This window comes from Lampris incognitus, chromosome 3, assembly GCF_029633865.1.
Source record: "Lampris incognitus isolate fLamInc1 chromosome 3, fLamInc1.hap2, whole genome shotgun sequence".
Taxonomy (NCBI): domain Eukaryota; kingdom Metazoa; phylum Chordata; class Actinopteri; order Lampriformes; family Lampridae; genus Lampris; species Lampris incognitus.
In genome coordinates this window covers 82,700,808-82,725,270 of record NC_079213.1, presented here as the reverse complement: position 1 = coordinate 82,725,270, position 24,463 = coordinate 82,700,808, and the positions used below count along the sequence as shown (strand labels likewise).

The window sequence follows — 24,463 nt, the reverse complement described above, 5'->3', positions numbered from 1 at the left end:
CTGAACCCAATTTGCGCCTGCGCAGAGACCCATATTCCGTTAGCTGTCAAAATAGAAAGTTTGTACCGTAGTAGAACCGTCTCCGCGTAGCTAGCGCAAACACCGACTTTGTTAAATTAAAACGTTAAAAACTCCGTTAAGTGGTACTTTACAGACATTTTAAAGCAACCAGATTTCTTTCAAGTAAACAGCGCTGTCTGCGGGAATATCGGATCTCTAACGGCATCTTCCAGGCGCCACAAAAAGCGCGACGGTTGTCTTCAAACGAGTGGCAATTATCACTGTTTAATTTACGTTAGTTGAGTAGCAACTAGTAATATACGTATTTGTCGATTCGCGCCGATTTAATTAACGACCACACGTCGTATAAAGTAACGCTATTGCAGCATTTTAAATGGTTAAGTATTTCATTAACCTGGCGTCGGGTGTTGACTGCCGGGCTGGTCGCTAGCTTGTCCCGGGCTCCGTTGCGATGGGCAACCGCGGGATGGAGGAGTTGATCCCGCTGGTTCAGCGGCTCCAGGATGCGTTCAGCGCCGTCGGACAGAGCTGCAGTGTCGATATGCCGCTAATCGCAGTGGTGGGCTGCCAAAGCGCCGGGAAAAGCTCCGTCCTGGAGAACTTCGTTGGCAGGTAAAACGACGCAGTAAATAGATTTGTACATTTAACTCTAAAGTGAGAGTTCCCGACTTCACAATTCCCAGTTAGGCTCAGACAGGCATTCCTTCTACTGATAAAACAAAACCAACCATGGTAAGGTTGGTTTCGATTTACAGAGACCATCTTATGATGATATAATGTAAGAGAGATGCCCCCCCCCGCTATATTGTACACACAAGTTATTGCAACCGCACATATGTATGAGGACAGCTCGAATCTGCCAAGCCTGAAATCATTGGTCTCCAATAGAACCATGCTTTATTGCTCTTGGTATGGCCATGGAAAGACTGAAGTGGTAGATGCCAGAGACTGAAGTGTCTGTATGACAGTAGCCAGCACAGAAGCTTATCTCAAAGACAAGGTCCAGAGGTGGCTAGCTGAGAACAAAAAGTTGAGGTTCTTGAAGGGGGGAAGCCTACCCCCTATTTGACAGACTACTTATTAAAATTGATTCCTCTCTGTTGTTAAGTGTTGGATTTTAGTTGACAACAACACCAAGATTGCAGAGTTTCTTTTTTTTTCATGCAACCACAGGAGCATGCCCTCTTCTCGATGTTGATGGTGGCTCTATGCAGTCAAATGAATGTCGAGGCAAAGTAATTCCAGTCTGTCCACGAGAAGTGCTTGAGAATAAACCTTTAGTTTAGGCCAATTCAATGTTCATAGCTTCCTGTCACCGTAGACAAAAGAGTTGAACTCCGGTTAACATACAGAGAGCTTTTTATTGTCCACAGAGTAGGTTTTCCAGACCAAACTCCACAGCATTCCCCCCAACTAGAGTAAGAGATTGCAAGTGTTTGCTTTCCTGAGAGTGTATTGATATATTGTCACATACCTTAGTTCTTTGTTCCAGCCAGGAATATGTTATGACATTTCTCTGTTAGTGACTCTGCCAGCTGTCTGAGTGGCAGGATGCAGTGGAATAAACTTCCTGATACAGATTTTTACAGGAAAAAGGGAACGTTTCAAAGGAGAATTTCTTATTTAGCCTACTGTCTGCGCTCTTTGTGCAATGTAACTATGTTTTTTTTGTTTTTAATGTTAAGATGAAAATAGTTGCTGGGCTAGAATGTATGGCAAGATATTTTTAGCTTTCGTGTTTAGGTTGCTTGAGTTTCAGTTTGTGCGGCAACTACCACATTATAGGTAATCTACAAATAAATGTCTCTACTTGCAATGTAATTGCATCCAATGTTTTCACACATTTAGTAGTCTACTTATAATGGTCTTCACCATGCATGTACAGTATAAGTCATCCAGAAATAATCATTACAGCAGTAGTAAAGATGGTGGGTTTCTCAGCTTAAACTGGGCCACACCGCCTACCTGAGCAGCGTGTGTGCAACGTGGAACCTCTTGCTTTTTATTTGGACGCTCATGTTAGCAGGTTAGAGCAGTCACACAGCCCACGTGAGCAGCACTGCTCAAGTTCCGCTGCAGGGACGCAACTCTAGAGAATAGACGTGACACCTATTTTTCTCTGCGTGAGGCGCATAGACAGTGAGAATGATATGTTGATAGTCAAATATTGACATCATAACGGACTGCATTTTATATAGCAGTTGTCTAGTCTACCAACCACTCAAAGCATTTTTTTTTACAATGTATGCCTCACATTCCCCCATTCACACACACATTCATACACTGATGAAGCCATTGAAAGCTATTGAAAACTCACACACAGGTGGATCAGTGTAAAGTTCTGCCTTAATGAGATACTTGTGGCTTCTCCTGCTGGTGTACAATAGCCTGAATGTCAATGTTAATGCTCACTGACAGCAGCAGAGAGGGGGTCAGTGAATAACACAATTCATGGCTGCATGGCACCGCTACATTACATAGATGACACCTTTCTTTCACTATAGTTTCAATCTCTATATCTGTGGAATATTTCACAGACATGAATTTTTTTTACATTTTAAAAAAAATGTATAATGAATTATAATTTATAATAATAAAAATAATTAAATGTGTCGGTCTTGCGATGGCCTGGCAGCCTGTGCATGGTGTCTCTCCGCCTGCTATCACACAGGGCTGACACACATCCATACCTGTCCCTAGGTGTGTGTGTGTGTCGGCCCTGTGTGATAGTCTGGCGGCCTGTCCAGGGTGTCTCCCGCCTGCCGCCCAATGACTGCTGGGATAGGGTCCAGCATCCCTGCGACCCTGAGATCAGGATAAGCGGTTTGGATAATGGATGGATGAATAATGAAATGAGTGTGTGTGTGTGTGTGTGTGTGTGTGTGTGTGTGTGTGTGGGCCCTGTGATGGCCTGGCGGCCTGTCCAGGGTGTCTCCCCGCCTGCTGCCCAGTGACTGCTGAGATAGGCTCCAACATCCCTGCGACCCTGAGAGCAGGATAAGCAGTTTAGATAATAGATGGATGGATAGATAATGAAATTAAACATTTGATTATTGATGGCCATTATCAAAGGCACACTCAATGTAGAGAGACAGGGCTGCGAGTGGCAGTGGTGCAGTAGCAATGCTCTCTGTGTGGACACCACATGCATGCGAGCTGCAGCAGTTTGGCAAGGTAGCCGTCACACACAGGTAGAGGTAAGCAGTGTGGACCAGGCCTAAGTTTCAGTCAGATAAATTAAAATGTCATGGCCGGACAGGTGTTCACTGGCAGACATTGTCATGTGTGTGGATGTGGATGTATCTGTTACACCCTCATTCATTCTTCCTCTCTTCCACCTTTAGGGACTTCCTCCCACGGGGTTATGGAATTGTCACCCGCAGACCCTTACTTCTTCAGTTTTACTGTGCTAATACAGGTAACACATGCACATACGGTCTATTTAGTTTTATTCTCCATACATCAAACTACACTAGCTGTTACGCCATGCAGTGTATTGTACCAGCAGATGGCAGTATGGCCTTTTAAGGGTGACCAGAGTCTGCGTGTAAACAGCTAAGAGACAAAACACTTCTTGGATATTTTCATCTATCTAGCCTTAGCTGTACAGCAGCAAGGTGGTGGGATCTTTGGCATTTGGCATGCATCAAAGGCCGACTTATGCAACACTCACAAATGCTTGCTTAAAATTAAATGAAATCATTCAATTAGCATTTAAAAAACATGCTTTATCACGATGTTAAGTTTTGGCCTGACTAATAAGCTATGCAGTCTGTCAGTTCTCAGTTACGAGCCACTTGCACATACTTATCAGCCAAACTGATTTTGAGAAATGACTGACTTGGAGAAATAAACACAAAAAATGCTAGTTGCTTTCTGCCAAAGGGGCAGAGAGAGCAAAGCACATGACCAGCCACAGCTTTAACTCATCAACATTTTGTTAATAGCTAGTGTTTCCCCTCTCAGATGACTGTGTTTTTACAGAATATGGTGAGTTTCTCCATTGTAAGGGGAAGAAGTTCACAGACTTCGATGAGATCCGTCAGGAGATAGAGGTCGAGACGCAGTGACTCACAGGATCCAATAAAGGCATCTCTCCTGTCCCCATCAACCTGCGGGTGTACTCCCCGCATGGTAACTCATCCATATATGTTCTATGCAATGTACAAAAATGTTTCTTCTCCATTTCTGAAAGCAAGAGAATAAGCCTACTCACCCCGCCATGCTGTGTGTGTGTGTGTGTGTGTGTGTGTGTGTGTGTGTGTGTGTGTGTGTGTGTGTGTGTGTGTGTGTGTGTGTGTGTGTGTGTGTGTGTTGTGTTTGCAGTGCTGAACCTGACTATGGTGGACCTTCCTGGCATTACAAAGGTGCCAGTGGGTGACCAGCCATCAGACATAGAGTACCAGGTACGAGATATGATCATGCAGTTCATCTGTAAAGACAACTGTCTGATCCTGGCTGTCACACCAGCCAACACAGACCTGGCCAACTCTGATGCACTTAAATTGGCCAAAGATGTTGACCCACAGGGTAAGACTACGCAACATGCATCTGTCTGAATGTCTGTTTGGAGGAATAATCATCATCTGAGTTTATCCCACTCTTTACTATCACCGTACTCTTTTTCACTGGCTCTGTTATAATGCCTCCACTAATATTTGCACCCTTGATAAATATGAGCATAAGCAAAAGTGGCTATGAAAAAATATCTTTGCTGTTTATCCTTTTGATCTTTCACTCGAAATATTAAGTAAAATCTAACCTGTAATTGAAGTAAAATGATTGAAAGAAATAAAATAACTTTTATAAAAGAAAAAATTTTCTCAAAAATATGTGTACCACAATTAAGCGCCCCTAGAAACTCTTATGAGTACAATCTAATCGAAACATATTCCTATTAATTTACTTTTTTAAGTTAACCTCTGTGTGGAGTTTGCATGTTCTCCCCATGTCTGCGTGGGTTTCCTCCGGGTGCTCTGGTTTCCTCCCACAGTCCAAAGACATGTAGGTCAGGTGAATCAGCCATACTATGCTGTCCCTAGGTGTGAATGTGTGTGTGTGTGTGTGTGTGTGTGTGTGTGTGTGTGTGTGTGTGTGTGTGAGTCCTGTGATGGCCTGGCGGCCTGTTCAGGGTGTCTCCCCACCTGCCACCCAGTGACTGTTGGGATAAGCTCCAGCATCCCCATGACCCTGAGAGCATGAGAGCAGGATAAGCAGTTTAGATAATGGATGGAGGGATGGAAATTCACCTAATTGTTTAGGAGCACTTGAGTGGTCACCCATGACTTCCTGTTTCATTGGGGTATAAATATGAGGTGACACACAGGCCAAATTACAATAGTCATCCTTCACTATGGGAAAGACCTGAGAATACAGCAATGATGTGTGGCAAAAGGTTGTTGAGCTGCACAAACCAGGAAATGGCTATAAGAAAATAGTTAAATGGGTGAAAATGCCAATTTTCACCATCAGGGCAATAATTAAGAAATTTAAAGCAACCCTGCCTGGAAGAGGACGTGTGTTGGAATTGGCCCCATGCACAGTGAGGAGGATGGTATGAGTGGCTACAGAAGCTCCAAGGATCACAGTTGGAGAATTACAGACATTAGTTGTGTCTTTGGGTCAGAACATCTCAAAAACTATGATCAGATGCCACCTACATGACTATAAGATGTTTGGGAGGGTGCCAGAAAAAAACCCTCTTTTGTCATCAAACAAACTCAAGCGCCTACAGTTTACCAGACGTTACTGGAACTTTCAATGGTACCAGGTTATATAGTCAGATGAGACCAAAATAGAGCTTTTTTTTAATAACTCCATTTAAGGGAGTTTGCATTTAAAGATACACACATACAAATATACTGAACTCGCACAAACCTTTCCCCACATTGTATCCAACCCTTATCCATCCCTACCTCCCCTGGGACCAAGAAAGAGCACACTCAGAAAGGATAGAACAATATAATATAATGTAGCTATAGATAGTAAGTACATTAAAAAAAAGGGTCCAGTGTATAACCATTATTCATAGTAGCAATAAGCTGAATAGGAAAGACATCAGTCAGGTGGTATGGTATATCAGAGAGTCAGGTCCTTTACATATTCAATAAATGGGGACCATACTTTAAAAGGCAACACCATCTGCGTTCTTTTCTAGGTTGTTCAAATGGAAATGTCCACTCAGCCGTTAGCAAAAAGCAGTAATGCGGGTTAGCACTGATGTCCGACCCTCCCCTCCCTCACCCACACACATGCAATTCACTGATAATGTAAGCATGGAGCGTGACAATAAAGTTAAAAGAAAGTTAAACCTACATCAGGTGAGATGGAAAAAAGCGTTTGGAAGGGCTTGGGAAAATAGCCTTTTGATGCTTAAACATACGTACTTAGACCAACATTTGAATTTTCAGATTTGAATACATAGGGAACATTACCGGGAAGCCACGGCATGATATAAAAACCTCAAAAACACAAAAATGGATCCCCCTTTAATAAACTTGTCCTGAACCCCTTCAATGTGTGTCTTATTTTCTCAAGCTGGAGCAAAGATACCACTGCCAATATCCATCTCTCAAAGCAGGGGTGTTCATTGGATTTCCAATTCATGAGAATTAGTCTATGTGCTCTGAAGCTACTAAATGCTATTGCTTTCTTTGTGGCACAGGTTTCCACTGGTGTTACTCCAGAGATGGCAGTGAGTGGGTTGGGTTCAAGAGGTCTGTTACATAGAACTGAAAGACATTCGAATATGGAGGACCAGAAATTGACAAGGGAATGACATGACCAGAACATGTAGCCTAATGAAACTGGGTTACTGCATATAGGGCAGGTGGGGTTAACGTATAATAATGATAATAATAGATTAAATTTATATAGTGCTTTTTAACACTCAAAGTCGTTTTACAATGAACAGGGTGAAACAAGACAACAGATAAACATAACACAGACATACAGGGGTGGATGGGAAGGGGGACAAGAGGCAGAAGCGGCAGCCACACGCGACGCCAGTACTCTCTGACTTAGACAGATACAAAAGGGGAAGAAAAACAAACATCATAAATCACATAAATCACAGATGAAAGCAACATATGGGTATATTTTAGCTAATCTGTCATTGCAGTAATGTATTCTGTGGAACACCTTGAATTGAATTAACTCTTGCCTTAAAAAAGTATGAATAGCAGAGATACAATTTCCCCAGACAGCCTCAGGGATTACTATTTCAAGGTCACCTTCCCAGGATTCCCTTAATTTAGTCCTTGTTGGCGGATCAATATTTTTGATAATATTGTAATCAGATTATAATCTGATTTTAAACCATTCATTTTAATAGCAGATCTAAGGCTGTCATACAGCGTTCTAATCCATTTATAAAATGTTTCTCAAATCCAAATTTCCACAAAACTACATGTAAATGCTCCCACTCTATCCTGTCAAATGCCTTTTTGGCATCTAGTGATATGATCGCCTCAGGCAGCTGTACTGAATGGGTTGAATATAATGTAGTAAGGCGTTGCCTCACATTAGAAAATGATTGTAGCCCTGGTATAAAACCTATTTGGTCTTGATGTATAATTGTAGGTATCACTTTGTTTTTTATTTTTCAGGTTTTTTTATTTTTTTTGTAGTTTTTCCCCCCTTTTCCCCCCAACTGCATCTGGCCAATTACCCCACTCTTCCGAGCTGTCCCGGTCACTGCTCCACCCCCTCTGCCGATCCAGGGAGGGCTACAGACTACCACATGCTTCCTCTGATACACGTGGAGTCACCAGCCGCTTCTTTTCACCTGACAGTAAGGAGTTTTGCCAGGGGGACGTAGCGTGTGAGAGGATCACGCTATTCCCCCCCAGTTCCCCCTCACCCCCAAACAGGTGCCCCGACTGACCAGAGGAGGCGCTAGTGCAGCGATCAGGGCACATACCCACATTCCCACCTGTAGACATGGCCTATTGTGTCTGTAGGGATGTGCGACCAAGCCGGAGGTAACACAGGGATTCGATCCGGCGATCCCCGTGGTGGTAGGCCATGGAATAGACCGCTACGCTACCTGCATGCCCTAGGTATCACTTTGTTTAACCAGTTTGCAAGCGATTTGGTCAGTATTTTGTTGTCAACATAGGAGACTGATGAGTCTGTAGGATGAGCAGTCAAGTGGGTTTTTAACAATACTGATATAGTTGCTTGAGTGAGGGTTGGTGGTAGACTTCCATTTCCTAGTGTGTCCTCATACATGCTGTAAGAATGGGTTCTAGTTTGGAAGAAAAAGCCCTGTAATACTCAAACGGTGTCTCGCTGGTAGTAAGTGGTTCATCAAGAGAAGTCTGAATGTCAGAATTAAGAGTGGGAGTGGGAATATCTAGTGTATAAAGGAAAGATTGTATTGTGTAACTATTTGTTTTTATTTTAGAGAGGTACAAATCTGAGTAGTATTTCTTAAATTGATTGTTAATAAATTGAGGATTACATGTGGTTGTATCTGGGCCAGTATTTATTTCTGTAATTTGGGAGTTAATGAATGTTTGTCCGAGTTTATGTATGAGTACTCTCAAAATAGAGCTTCTTGGCAAAAAACACCAAAGGTGAGTTTGATGTAGACAGAAAGATAGCCATGCAGAAAAGTACCTCGTCCCCACTGTGTATGCTGGTGGATCTTTGACGTTGTGGGGCTGTTTTTCTTCCAAAGGCCATGGACAACTTGTTAGGATATATGGTGTCATGGACTCCATCAAGTACCAGCAGATATTAAATCAAAACCTGACAGCCTCTAGCAGGAAGCTTAAACTGGGCCATGGTTGGATATTCCAGCAGGACAATGATCCAAACCACACCTCAAAATTAACACAAAAATGGTTCCCTGACCACAGAATCAAGGTTTTGCCATGGCTGTCCCTGTCTCCTGACCTAAACCCCATAGAAAACCTGTGGGTTGAACTGAAGAGGGGAGTCCACAAGTGAGGACCTAGGAATCTGAAAGATCCGGGAGAGATTCTGTATGGAGGAATGGTCTCAGATACCTTGCCACGTGCTCTCCAACCTCATTACACAATATAGGAGAAGACTCAGAGCTGTTATTTTGGCAAAGGGAGACTACACAAAGTATTAAATGAAGGGGTGCCAATAATTGTGGCACATGATTTTCAGAAAAATATTTGTTTCATGATAAGAATTTATTTTCCTTTCAATCCTTCTACTTCAATTAAAGGTTAGATTTTTGTTAATATTTTGAGTGAAAGATCAAGAGGATAAACAATAGATATTTTTTTCACAGCCCCTTTTGCTTATATTTATCAAGGGTGCCATGGGCATTGTATTCTATATGTGGGATTGCGGAGATGGTGGGGAGTTGTAGAGGGATTGTTGGGGTGTTGTGGAGACAGCATTGTTGCCTATTTTTTTTTAATTGTATTTAATTTTATTACTTTATTGATCCCCATGGGGAAATTCTTCCTCTGCATTTAACCCATCCTAGCTGTGTAGCTAGGAGCAGTGGGCAGCTGCCGTGCAGCACTTGGCGACCAACTCCAGTTCGTCTTGCCATGCCTTGGTCAGGGGCACAGACAGGAGTATAAACCCTAAAGTGCATGTCTTTTTGATGGTGGGGGAAACCGGAGCACCCGGAGAAAACCCACGCAGACATGGGGAGAACATGCAAACTCCACACAGAAAGGACCTGGGATGACCCCCCCCCCCCCAAGGTTGGACAACCCCGGGGTTCGAACCTAGGACCTTCTTGCTGTGAGGCGACAGCGCTAACCACTGCACCACCATGCCGCCCCTAATGGTGACAGACCTTCCTCCAAAACTGTCTTGCAGTTTTGGACAGATTCGGAATCTATGCCAGCCCTTGGGGTTTTGTTCTGTGGCAGACTCTGAGATCTGAGCTCCCTGTGGAGGGTGGTTGTTAAGCACAAAGACTTTCCCCAAAAGGAATCCAAAATGTATCACATTATTATTATAATGTTAATGGCTGCATGACAGGCAGGGCTTCAAATTGCACTTCATACAGCATCAGATTTTGATATCCCATGTAGAGCTGACCAGTCAGATGCTATCCTGATACTCAACATCTATCAGGTAAATGCTGAAACCTTTCTGTGTCTTGTAGTAATTAGGTTTTTGGGGACATTTGTAACAGGTTGTTAGGTATTCCTGTAGGAGTGGGAGGTGTGGGGGTATGTCTGTGGAGGGTACATCTTGTGTGTAGTTTTCTCAAAAAGTTTTCTGTAATATTATGTATTATGCTTGACTCTGTCATTCCCATCATTAGAACTGTCTTGCACTTTTGTTGCCTACCCTTTCCTCTTGTTTTCCCCTTTGACCAACAATTTCCTCTCCGTCTCATCTCCCTCCAAAGGCCAGCGCACCATTGGTGTTATCACTAAGCTGGACTTGATGGGTGAAGGGACAGATGCACGCGACATACTAGAAAACAGATTGCTTCCCCTGCGCAGAGGTGTGTTGATTTTTTTTTGTGTGTTTTGTGTGCACGCGCTTGAGTGTCTTGGTTTATCTTGACTGGATGGGCTGGCATACATTTGTGTGTTGGGCCAACAGGCTCCAGTCCAATCATATGACATAGTGAGGCTCACTGGAGAGGAATGACATTATTATTGTGTCTGTTATCACTGGCCAGAAACACGTTTTCAATCCAGCAACCCTTGCTACCCTCACTGTGTCACTCTCTCTCCCTCTTTCTCTCGCTTTCTTCAGCATGGGTGTTGAAAGGGGGCAACAATCCACTTTTTATTATCTCATACTTGGGTGATTGTGTGTGTGTGTGTGTGTGTGTGTGTGTGGGAGAGTAGAGAGTTCACATTATTGAGCTCATGGGTTAGTGTTACAGTCTGGACTGTGGGAGCTGAGTGAAATGGATTGATGCCAGCCCTTTCCAGTGCCCAGTGAGTTGATATGACTGCCTGTGTGCATGTGTGTGTGTGCTTGCTTATGTCTATGTATTTGCGTGTGCCAGCACGCAAGGGCAAGAGATAAAGCTCCCTGTTTCAGGGCACAGAGGAGGGTAAAGCACCACCAGATGCTGGCTCCTTCATGCTGCTTCAACAGTGCTAATGCATTGGCCATGGAAACCCACTGACATGACTGCTGTAGTAGCTGAGAGAGCCGAGGCATTAGATATGGAGCCTACTGCTATTACGTCTGTAGCTGTATTAAAGAGAGAGGATTTGACCTGCCCTCTCCCAAATGTTGAACTGTTGTATAAACAAATACTATAATTTCCACCCTTTAATTTAATTTACTTTCATTTCATCCACCAGCATATACCACCTGGAAGGCGTTATTATAGGGTCCCACAATTTAGTCGCAAGATTTAAGCCTTCTCTTGTCCTTGAGTCCATCCAAATGCTGAATATGAGGTCTGGAGATTAAGTATGCTCATGAGCATGTGTTATGCCTTTGATTTTGGTGATGATGTGGGGAGTTTTAATCGCTAATATCTGAATGTTTATGTGGAGGATGATTTTTATGTGGATGTTTGCATATTTGTAACCTGTGTTGTGTGGGATGCAAGACAAATTTCTGAGTAATCAAGTATTATTGTTTCCTTCTTTCACTGTATATGTTTCTCTGAATGCAACAAATAACAAAATGCAAAAAAATTCAGAGGAAGACCAGAATACACAATTAAGTATTTGATCAGAGTCTCTCAAAGTTCAATTACCCTGATGATCCTACTCCTGCTTACTCTGCCCCCTCCATTCACTTAACTGGTTTGTTCATCTCTCATTCCACAGGTTACATAGGGGTTGTAAACCGCAGCCAGAGAGACATCGATAGGAAGAAGGACATCAAAGCGGCTCTTCTTGCAGAGAGGGAATTCTTTCTATCCCATCCAGCTTACAAGCACATGGCTGAAAACATGGGCACACCTTATCTACAGAGAATCCTCAACCAGGTATACATGCACACGCATCGACACACCTGCTTTCATTGCACAAACGCCTTAATATGACCTCACAAGGTAGTTTCTGGTAGCCATACTGTACTTTTATATACTTCTTGGTCTCACAAAATACCTGTGGCGTTACAACTGCATACTGTCTTACACACATGCACATTTTCCACACAAATGAGTATTCATCATAGAATTTGTGTGCAGCAACTTACCAACCACATACGGGAGACGCTGCCTGCCTTCCGCGGTCATTTGCAGAGACAGCTCCTAGTGCTGGACAAACAGGCTGAAGAGTACAGACATTATAAACCCGACGACCCTACTCGCAAGACCAAGGCGCTACTTCAGTCAGTCACTTGCTCATTTCCTGTGTGTGTGTGTGTGTGTGTGTGTGCGCGCGCGCACATGTGTGTGTGTGTTCATGCATGTTTGTGTGTTTGTGAGAGAAAGAGTATATGGGTATCTACCAACCTAGCTACTTAAATGTCGAAATACTTCTTAAAAATGCGATTTTCTCAGTGGCCCATTAAATGTATCTCTGTTGATATCACAGGCTCTGGTTATGTGTTTGTGTATTTCCATCTACCTTCATATCATTATTATTATTGTTGTTGTTGTTGTTGTTGTTTGTATGAATGTGTTCTCAGATATTTCTTTGCTCCATTTTCCTCACTAGACTAATTCAGCGCTTTGCACTCAACTTTGAGGGGTTCATCGAGGGTTCTGGTGACAAGGTAGATACTGTAGAGCTGTCAGGAGGAGCAAAGATCAACCGAATCTTTCACGAACGCCTCCCCTATGAACTGGTCAAGGTGTGTGTGTGTGTGTGTGTGTGTGTGTGTGTGTGTGTGTGTGTGTGTGTGTGTGTGTGTGTGTGTGTGTGTGTGTGTATATATGTTTCACATGGATGAGTTATAAATGCCTGTGCTTGCACCATGAGTGGATTTATCACAAGCTGCAATGCTAATATATGACCAACCTGGCGCTTGGCTCCTAACTGATGAAGTGTGGTCTGTGATGACAGGTTGAGTGTGATGAGGGAAACCTGCGCCAGGAGATTACTTATGCTATCAAAAACATCCACGGCATCAGGTGTAGTATGATGTAGACTTTTCTTGAAGAGTTTGGAATGCTTTACTCATGTTTTTTTTTCTTTTCATTTGTTTGCTACAAAAAGCCACCTTTTTAAACCTTGGGTTTTCCATCTCTGTCCTTTGCTGTCTGCCTTCCTTCTCTCCCTAGGACAGGTCTCTTCACTCCTGACATGGCCTTTGAAGCCATAGTTAGAAGACAGATCGTGAAGCTCAAGGGGCCGTGCATAAAATTCGTTGACATGGTTGTTCAAGAGCTCATCACAACTTTGTGCCAGTGCACCTTCCAGGTATAAAGCTTTGAGTGCGTGTGTGTGTGTGTGTGTGTGTGTGTGATGCATGTCATGTGTGTGCTTTGTTCTTCAGTGTGACAAGGGTCCTATAATTGATATCTGGTGTCTGTTATAGCTTAATTCCTTTCCCAAACTGCGAGAGGAGACAGAGAGGATTCTGACCACAGAAATCCGGGAACAAGAGAGTAAATGCAAAGACCAGGTTGTTCAATTACACACACACACACACACACACACACACACACACACACACACACACACACACACACACACACACACTTGCAAAGCATGCACAGTTCAGTTTTGAATAATCTAACTGAATCGTGTTGTGAAATATTGATTTGTTCAGGTCTTGGTGCTCATTGATGTACAGCTTGCCTACATTAATACCAACCATGAGGATTTCATAGGATTTGCAAAGTGAGTTAGCCCTGCCTGGCTAATAAATATCTAAATAAATATTAGATAATGTATTTTAGATACAGGTTGATAGTAGAGTACAATGTGGCATTGATAAACTGGCTAAATTAAAAAAAACTGTTCTTTTGGTGTGCCCTCTTTCAGTGCCCAGCAGAAGAGTAGTGCCAACAATAAGAAGAATGTGGTGGGACTGGCAAGAAACCAGGTGAGACTTAGAAAAGCACCCCATATAACATAACACTGTCAAATGTCAAAAGACAGCAGAGAATCCAGTTGTTCTTACTCCTTTTCGCTCCCTTTATTATAAGGGACAAAAAAAAATATGTGTACTTATGCATACTATTGTGACACAGTTGCCTCTTTTTTTACGCAGCAACAAATATACCATGTTTCAAAATTCTAAATCTCTGTGCAGTGTACCATTTTCAGTCTGCATGTTTGTAAACCAAAGCCATATCATTTCTAATCCACCCAACTGACATTTAAACTTCATTTGAGACATATCCATGTTGATTAATATAATGACAACCGCTGTACTGATACATTTAATTGTTGATTATGGATGTACAGATATACTGGTACTGGCATATATTCCATACATAATGCAGCAATAAAATCCACAAAAAGCTGTTGATTTGGCATAATCTCATCATTATTGTCAACAAAATTGCATTTGTAAAATTACTTCAAGAATATTTTCTCCATATGTGACAGTTGGCTCTGAAAAGCAATCAGTTGATATAATGTCAGTGCCTTATTTTAGCATGATCCCCACCTTTTTGTTATCTAAAGATAAAAATAGCAAGATGAAAAAATTGTGAAATTTTATATCTTTCATGCAATAAAAATGTAAACCATTTTCTGGAAGAAAGTTGGGGATGTACTTCAAATATCATCACCATTTTAACCCCCAGGACTCTGTTTCAAGTCCTAATACGGAACGCATTGCAATGCACTAGATCCAGTTAACCCCCCCCCCCCCCCGTTTCTCTCCTGCTACAGGGTGTGGCCCCTCCCTCAAGGCTAATAGTAGGAGACAAATCTCTTTAAGCCCGCTCACTCACTGCTGCCCCTACTGGAGATGTGTGTGGAGGATTCGAGCTTAATGAACAGGGGGCTTGCATGACACAAACTAACATTCAAACTCTGTTGCAGCCGGCATGTTGGCTAAGTCATTAATTTTTTGTTATTATCTGCCATTGTCACCCTGCTGATGTCATGAAACCTTTACTTCTCAATCATAGCCGAGTAGCATATACCGTGTTCACCATTTAGCTTGTTCACGATCTGCCACACTTCTGCTTTTGAGTATTCTTCTTCATCCCATAAGTCTGCTGCTCCATAAATATGCAGAGGCTCGGCCTTTGTGACAAGCAAGGCAGGATGTACATGTTATTTCTCTCTTTGTTTTTATGACACCTCATCCTTCCTCATTACCTCATTACCCCCTTTTCCTTGCCTGTTACTCATACAGAAGTTTTTTTTTTCCTTATGCACATCTACTGAGCCCTGATGCCCCTGTCTATTTTTCCCCTCTACTTCTCTCTCAGTCGCTCTTCTTTTATCTCCAAATGTGTCCAATTATATCTGTCATTTCTATACTTGCCATGCTTCTTAACTCCGCTTTTCTTTGTGTAAACAAATCACTGACATCATTCTGGCGGCACAATGAAAATGGGTTCCTGACTCTGGGTTTAATCTGTGGTTGCAGAGTTCATGTACCCTTTAAACCTATGAGCCGCCAAAATCTTTTCTTTCCAAACATTTTTTTTTCTTTCACAGTGACTTACGTGACTCCCTTTCACCAGTCAAATGTTGCTGCTATCATCACAAGAATTATGCTTTGCTATCAGGGCTTTCTTGTTGCTTCCCATTAACACACCCTCTCTATGCTGTCACTCTTTCCCTCTGACCCTTCACTGCTGGCCATTGTGCAGGTCATCCGAAAGGGCTGGCTCACCATCAGCAACATCAGCATCATCAAGGGTGGGGCCAAGGAATACTGGTTTGTCCTCACAACAGAGAGCCTGTCCTGGTTCAAGGATGATGAGGTGAGGCCTTTGCCAGTGAAATGACAAGTGCTTTTGAAGGTAGAAATCTACTAACCGTATCTGTTGATCTATCCCTTTGCCTGTCTTACTCCTAGTGCTAACATAGGCTCATTACAGTGATAAATACTGTGGTTTTTGTCTGACTTTGTTGTACTCTAAGTGAAGAGAGAGAAGACAACAAAATGGCATTGCACAAGTCTGTGAGATTTTATTCACACACACATGCACACACATGCACACTCATGCACGCACGCACACACACACACACACACACACACACACACACACACACACACACACACACACACACACACACACACACACACACACACACACACATCCTGGTTTGAAACAGGAACGTAAACTGGGAGTGCAGAGATAAGGAAGAGGAAAGATCCGGGCTTATGTTGTCCTTGAAAAGTCTGTCTTTTATTCGTATTGTCTGCAAAGTTTACTTTTAGTCTGCACTTTTATCCAAGGCGGAAGGCAGAGGATCCCTCCTAGTGTTCCTCTGCGCTGATTAGTTGAGGGAGCTGTCTGTCAGCGGGGCTGCCATCTGTCTGCCTGTCTGTGCCTGCTGTACAGGAGCAGAAGGTCTGCACAGCAAGTGTAGACAGGCAGACACACCACAACACTTTCAGTCAATCACAGCACTGATCACAGCTGATGTAGGTACAGGTAGGACTAAGGACAGGAAGTGCGGTCAGAAGAGGTAAGCATGTCACAGGACGTGTAAGTGCATAAATAATACATACAAACATGCTCTTGCACATTTGTGCACAATAAAACATTCATACAACCTAATAAAATTACATTTGTGTTGCTGCTATTCTGAACGGCATTGAGTCATATTTTCGGACAGATAATTATTTGGAAGGTAGAAATCATATCTTGTATGGTACGCGTATGTTCTGGCTCTTGTTCTTTCCAACCCCCTGATGATGGTCAGAAGGCCACACTGTTGCTAAAAGCTAACTAGATTGACCTTGTCTATTGGGAGATTCTGTGGCTTTTAACACCGTTTTTATGAAGCAATAAAAAGACCGGCCTTTATCCCTGTCTGCCTTGCTGTCTGTCTGTCCCATCTAAATGTTCCCTGGTCTTCTCTCCTGCCACCTGGGCCTGCAACTGAGCCTCTCCATTTCCCTCATTCATTCCTCTCGACACCCTCCTCCCCACTCATCCCTCTGCCCCCTTTCTCTCCCCCTCTTCTTCCTCTTCTGGGAGTTCAGGCATTTGGAGCAGTTCACTCTGACACAGCTGGAGCTGCCCCAAGCCAAACTTACGCACACACACACACACACACACACACACACACACACACACACACACACACACACACACACACACACACACACACACACACACACACACACACACACACACACATTCATACAGTGTGCAGACTTATGTATACAGTATACAGTACACACACGGGCTCTGATGTAAACAAACTGGCATGCAAATAGTGGAGGAAAATATACACTCACTCAGACAGACGCATGGTCACTTTTCAGATAAACACTGGATCACTTGAACACTGTGTTCCCAGACACAGTGCCAGGCATGCATATTGTACACACACAATGTTATACATTTCCTCTCACTGTCATCTCCTTACTAAGCTTTTATCAATCAAAACAGACCCATACACAGACAAAACCCATCTGTAGCAAACACACACACACACACACACACACACACACACACACACACACACACACACACACACACAGGCTCACACCAGCAAATATCTGGTCACCAAGTAAGAGAAATCTGCTTAGGCTTTTTGCAGGTAATGAAATTAAACATATGTGAATTCTTCCAGTAGTAGAAGCACTGTGAAGTCTTAATTCTTTTAAAGCAATTTTGACAGTTGGACTTGTAATTGGGTAATCCGCTTTGCCACATTTATTTGCGCATCGACTTTTGAAGTTTGTCACGCCTGTTAGCATTGTTGGTCATCCATGCTATCACATTAGATCAGATCTTCATGCCTTACCACATGTGTGCATGTCCACACACACACACACACACACACACACACACACACACACACACACACACACACACACACACACACACACAATCAGACGGCCACAGACCTGAGCCAAACTTCTGCTTCTTTTCTTTTGCAGTTCCCGCTCTTGCTCTCTCCACCCACACCCCCACCTCTGCAGACATGACTTTTTTCTTATGCTGCTGTTTGCCCCGCCATTTCGTTTTTCTCTTTCTTTACCTCACTCCCCTTTCCTTCTCTCTCTCTCTCTCTCTCTCTCTCTCTCTCTCTCTCTCTCTCTCTCTCTCTCTCTCTCTCTCTCTCTCTCTCTCTCTCTCTCTCTCTCTCTCTCTCTCTCTCTCTCTCTCTCTCTCTCTCTCTCTCTCTTGCTCTCTCTCTCACTCTCTCTGTGGTTGGCAGTCTCCCTGGGACTGTACACATTCCTGGCTGGAAAATCTGAGGCTTTGTCCAAACACCAGGTTCCAAGATCTGCCCAGAGAAATCCCACATGGCTGTTTCTACACTGCAACCCCCCCACCAACCCCCTCCTGACGCCCTCTCTACCCTCACTACTCCTCCACAGTCTCCCTCCCAACCCCCCCCCCCCCTCATCCTCCCCACCTCCATCTATTCCCATTTCAACCTCTCCTCTTTACTCCCCTACTCTGATGGCCTCTTCCCTTCAATACATGCTGGCTCTGGAGTTGTTAAACTATATTTAAGGCTGTACACTGGCTCTCTCTTGTATATGCTGTTCTAGTTGTACATTAGTTTTAGCCCACATAGAGTGTAACCTAATAGTTTACAGAATTTAATCTCCGTACAACACTGACCAGACATGCATTCCTTCGCCCCTAGACTGCCAGAGCTCTACCATGCAGCCTGAGCAAAAACAGACAACCTGTGCCTATACACTCCATCTACACACTCCCCTCTGTGTGTTGTGTGTGTGTGTGTCTGTGTGTGTGTGTCTGTGTGTGTGTCTGTGTGAGAGTGTCAGGCCTGCTTCACATCTCAAATCCATTAGTCTGTAGGATGAGGAGACGGTTTCAGACACAGCAACTGTGATGTATGATTCCCTATGACCATCCTGACACTTTTGAGAGTCTGTACTTCCAGACACACATGCACAAAGATGCGCACGCACACACACAAACACACACACACACACACACACACACACATTCAGTTCTATGTCTTTAAACACAAGCCCTATCCAGAGTCATTACATGGCAACGTAGCCACATCGATGGCATCAGCCCTTAACTACAACCCTCCACACAGTGCTGTTGTGAGGGATACTCTGGGGAATAAAAAACAACAACTTTGGTTAGGCCACACTGTATCGATCATCAATGTACAAATTACTCACCATTGGTGTGCACGCACGCACGCATACACACGCGCGCGCGCACTCACACACACACACACACACACACACACACACACACACACACACACACACACAAAAGATCCTCTGTAACAAACATTACAAGCATGAGACCATATTACCTGACTTGGGAACATTAATATACAATTTCTCACTGGACTTTCGGGAAGGTTAAATTTCTTTGTAAATTGCCACTATATGCATTTAAAAGGCATTTGTACAACATTTCAGCTGGAGACTTTGAAGAATAGCAGGCTAGATACCCAATAGCATCAAGTACATGCATGTGTTTATGTTGTTCTGTGTTTTCCATGTGTGCGTGTGTGTGCGTGTGCACAGGTGTATTATTTGTGTAGGCAACTGAAGCACTTCCTTGCACAGTCTAACCAATGTGCAGACTACTGTACACCAGTAAGATCCTGAACAGGTAGTCTGAACACTGGGATGACGGAGCAGGACCCTTTCTCTCTTTATCTTTCTTATCCTCGTCTTCTTCCTCTCCGCCTTTTTTTATTTGTTTGTGAGCAGTCCGAGGCTTGGATGGAGGGGCAAGCAGGCAAACGGGATAAAAAAAAAAAGTTTCCTCTATGCAGTCTCTTTTCTTTTATCCTGTTTTGGCGGTGTTGTTGCAGGATGAAGCGGTCTCACACACACACACACACACACACACACACCAAACACACCATGCATCCACTCCTATAGGTGTCCCACCTCCAGCGATGTCGGTAAGCATATCGGTTGTGCGTCCGAAGGGCTGTGTCCAGGCGCGGTATCCAGTCTTGACGTGGCACATTCACTCATTCAGCCAGGGATCTGTCCGTTCACTCAGGAAAGGCGTAAGGAAATAAGAGCGAGTGAGAGAAAGCAAGAGAGAGAGAGAGAAAGAGAGAGAGAGAGAGAGAGAGAGAGAGAGAGAGAGAGAGAGAGAGAGAGAGAGAGAGAGGAAGGGAGGAACTTAGCAGCCATATATGGGTTGATGAGACCCTTGGGGAATCAACTTTGGAATGGTCTGCAGTTTCTCCTCTCTTCTCCTGCACACACACTCTCTCTCTTTCTCTCTCCATCTGTGTCTCTCACCCCTGATCGCCATTCTCCAGATCCTTTCCTCTCCTACCCATCTCTCTCACAAAATTCACCTCCCTCCATCCAGATGTCCACTATCCCTCCTCTTCCTCTCTTCCTCATCTCTACTTACTATTTCTACCCATCAGAAAACTCAATACCCTCCTCTGTCTCCTCCCTCCTTTGGCTAAAGCGATACCAGATGTTGCTGTGTGAGCGCCAATCCCGTTCTGTCATTTTTTTCAGCCTCTGTAACAGGAAGTGGGCCCCTCTGGAAAAAAGAAAAAAGAAAACAAAAAAAAAAGAAAGTGGAACGAAGGAAGAGAGTCGTAGGGTTCAGGGGATCACTAGGAGAGGGGAGACCAGAGCGCACCACCAGCACCTCCAAAACCGTTTCTTGCCGCATTTTGTGTGCTCACAAACATACAAGCTCACACAGACATGTGATGTGCATGCATGAGAACCTGCAGGTTTTTTGTTTTTTTTTTGTGGTGGACCAGGCTCTCACTGGTGTCATGACTCTCTTCTATGAAGGCTGTTTCCCATTCTGTTCTTTTCCTTTATCTCCCTACCCTCCTCCTTTCCACCTCCACTGTGGATGTGGCCACAACCAAAGTGGCCTTTCTATGGCCGAATACCCCCCCACACACACTACCATCAAAAAAGGGGGGGTGAAGAGGGGGGGAGAGAAGAGGATAGGAGGGGGGGATGGGCTTCCCTTTAGGAGAAATGTTGTGTTAGAGCTTGAGTCTGAGTAATGACTTTCACATGTGGGCCCAGCCTTTCTCACTCTCTCTCCCTCTTTTTTTGTAGTCCTTATACCCCCCCCCTTCTTCTGCCTCCCCCACCCCATGCCTGTGTATACTGTCTGGTTCTCCTCACTCTCTCCACTCCGCTCCTCCAACTGTTCTCTCTCATTCATAAGTCCCTACGGTGATGACAGACTATAGACTTACGGCTTCTCTCTCCCCCTGTCTCTCTCTTTCCCTCCCCCGCCTCTCTTCCACTAGTTAGTGTGTTGTTAATGTGAGTCTGACTGACAAGCAGACTGTAAGCCCCCACACCATTTGACATGAGCATCTATTCTCTGCAAGGAAAGATCTCCTCACCTTCTACTCTCTTAACCCACTCCCTTCTCCCACACTCTCCTTCCCAGCGCTAATTCCTCTGGCCCTGCTGGCTTCTCCTTGGACTCGCTGATGCTAATTTATTATCAGACAGATGACAGTTGCAGCTCATACTCATGCCAAATGATCTGTCAGCTTTCTGCTGTTTATTAATGTCAACATCTGAGTCACCTCCCTACAGGCAACAGTAGTATTTTACCCTGCATGCCTCATGTCTACCTTCATGCCTCCCTCCATATTTTGTCTCACATAGGAAAAGGAGAAGAAGTACATGCTATCCTTGGACAACTTGAAGCTGAGAGATGTGGAGAAGGGCTTCATGTCAAGAAAACACACCTTTAACATCTTCAACACAGAGCTGAGGTTTGTGTGGAGATTGTGTGTGTGTGTGTGTGTGTGTGTGTGTGTGTGTGTGTGTGTGTGTGTGTGTGTGTGTGTGTGTGTGTGTGTGTATGTGTGTATTTGTATGTTTGTGTTACTTTTTGTACCACACTAGCAGTCATCCTCTTTCCATCCATCTTTGATTCAATACTGTTAATGAGAAGGAGCAACTGAATGAAGGAGGCTTGAGAAGGAGTTTGGGGAGTGGGGGATGGGAGTAAGTCCAGGCGAGGAACTGGAGAAGAGAATTCTCTCCTGGTCCCCTGCTGAGTGGGGTTATGGCAATGTTTTATGAGGCTAGTTTATGACTGGATATATCAGAGGCGGAGCTCTGCCCCTCTCTTGACTTATTCCATTCAACCTTTCCAACGGGATGGAAGGGATGTCCTATGGACACGAAGGGAGGGTGTGTTCCTTTTCTCTCAGGGTGTGTGCCAGGCTGTTCTGGGCAGGGCTCGGTTGGGCTCTGAGGGTATAGTGGGGTCAATGTTTGTGAGGGTGTGAGATGGACTGATTGAGGAGAGAGAAGAGAAGGTGAGAGAGAAGGGGGAGGGAAAGAAAGCAACACAGAGATAAAGAAAAAAGAGAAAGAGAGAGTGAGTTGAGGAGGTGAACCAAAGCCTGGCTGATTGTACCAGAGCATGTGGACTTTGTTTATAATTCTGTGCAATGCTGCATTCTGAGAGCAAACTGTGTGTGTGTGTGTGTGTGTGTGTGTGTGTGTGTGTGTGTGTGTGTGTATGTGTAGACCACAGCATACCGACGGCAGGCTCTCATTAAGCAGCTAATCAAAGCCAGAGAGCTTGGATCAGAGATGAGGCTGCTCTTGTTTGGAAAGAATTGCTCTACTCACCACAAAAAGGAGGGAGAGAGAGGGATTGGAAGGGTTGAGAGAAGAAAAAGAGAGGGAGAGAGTATTAGAGCCATCAGCCAGGAATGTGTCAAAGTCTGTCCTATGGCGCCCCCCTTTCCCTGCTCTCTCTGTTTCTCCAACTCCTCCTCCCTCTCTCTCTCCTTCTCGTTTGTATGCGTGTGTGCGCGCGTATGTGTGTGCATGCATGTGCGTGCGTGTGTGGTGTGTGTGTGTGTGTGTGTGTGTGTGTGTGTGTGTGTAGACCATTGCAGTGGTTTTGTCCTGGTCTGACAGTAATCAAAAACCTCAGGAAACTCCTCAAACCTAAAGCAGCCATGGCTCCATGCAGAAATTCGTGAGGATGAGGGAAAAACTTCACACAGGCCCCTGACTTCAGCACAGGGGAGGGCATTAAAAGGAGCAAGAATAATTTTTAAAAATGGTTGATGAGAGCTATGTGTTAAAACTCAGCATAAGAGAACAATTTCAGTTGTGCTCGTGGGCGTATGTATGTGAGCGTGCTATTCTTATAAGTCTTACAGGCCCTAGTGCAATAGCACTCTAGTTTTGTCATTGTTGGCTCAGGGCCCTGTCTGTTAGCCACCGCACCCTGCTTCACTAGCCTAAACCAGCTTGAGCCCAGCCATAAGTTTATAGACCTGCATGCTTATTTCTTGGGCTCTTGGTACAACTCTGCTCTTATAGCCATGCATTGATCTTTCTCATCCCCTGCTCTTCCTCCGATGCGGTCTTGCCTATTTCAAGCTGTTCCTGTGTGTTCTAAATGAGAAAAAGGGGAGCAACAAAAGGAGGTGAGGAACAACACAGTGATTAAAGAAAAAATGTTTAACAGATGGGCCCCTGAGCCGCTCCAAATTCCTGCCCGTTTCTCACTTTGTTGTGCTGCCTCGACAGCTGAAATAGAGAAATTGATGGTGAAGGAAAGGAAGCAGGAGTAGAGATAGAGGGAGAGAATACCTAAGGAAAGACAGAGAGGGATGGAAGGGACAAGTCGTAGTCAGGAGTGAAGGTGGAGTGCGGCAGTTAGGGAGGAATGAATGGTTTTATGTTTGTGTATGCCCTTTATGTTTGACAGTAGGTTATACCTTCTTTTCATTTGCATTTGTCTGTGTTGTATGCCAGAATGTGTCTCATATGCCTTATGTTTTACTTATGCTATGCCTTATGACTGTGGAACGCACCCTCGAGCTAAGAACATTGTTGCTGGCTAGGAAAGGAAGTTTTTTGAGGACTCTCACAGTATTGAATTGAATTGCAGGAATATCTATAAGGACTTGCAGGTTCCTGGAGCTGGCCTGCGACTCTCAGGAGGAGGTTGACAGCTGGAAGGCCTCTCTACTGCGGGCTGGAGTCTACCCTGAGAAAGTCGCTGTTCGTACCCTGACCCCTATGTCAACCTAATTAAACCCAACACTGACCCGAGCTGTGGGGAGCTGCACCTGCTCACACCTTAACATTCTCTAATATGCAAGCTTAGCCTTTGTTAACCTTAAACCTTGTCCATAACCCCTTTCCTCGATCCCCTTTTTCTTTGCCTGCCAGAGAGAAAGAGAGTCCCCCACCCCTTCAATCGCGCTCTGTCGTTGGCTCCTCAGTACTGCATTCTTGGCCTATGATGTCATTGTGTGCATGCGTGTGTGTGTGTGTGTGTGTGTGTGTGTGTGTGTGCATGTTAGTCTGTTTCTAATCAGCAGTGCTCTCGCTCTCTCTCCGTCCCTCGTCCCTGATACCCCCCTTCTTTTTCTTCTTTCCACTCCACTCATCTCTACCTTTCTCCTTCATGTTCTCCTTCATGTTCTTCTTGTTGTTGTTGTTATTCTTCTTCTTCTTCATCTTCTTCTTC

At 44.2% G+C, this 24,463-nt stretch overlaps 1 protein-coding gene across 1 annotated transcript; it reads left to right on the top strand.

Annotated features, from left to right (window-relative positions):
- The first annotated feature begins 195 nt into the window (after positions 1-195).
- Positions 196-24,012, top strand: dnm3a (dynamin 3a). The gene is given in 17 exon segments (XM_056277269.1): positions 196-633; positions 3,366-3,439; positions 4,006-4,155; positions 4,348-4,551; positions 10,376-10,474; positions 11,772-11,932; positions 12,137-12,279; positions 12,609-12,744; positions 12,957-13,024; positions 13,175-13,313; positions 13,432-13,518; positions 13,666-13,736; positions 13,881-13,941; positions 14,739-14,765; positions 15,674-15,787; positions 21,619-21,728; positions 23,879-24,012. Coding segments are annotated over 17 exon segments (1,866 nt in total). The 5' UTR covers positions 196-472; the 3' UTR covers positions 23,940-24,012.
- The last annotated feature ends 451 nt before the right edge of the window (positions 24,013-24,463 follow it).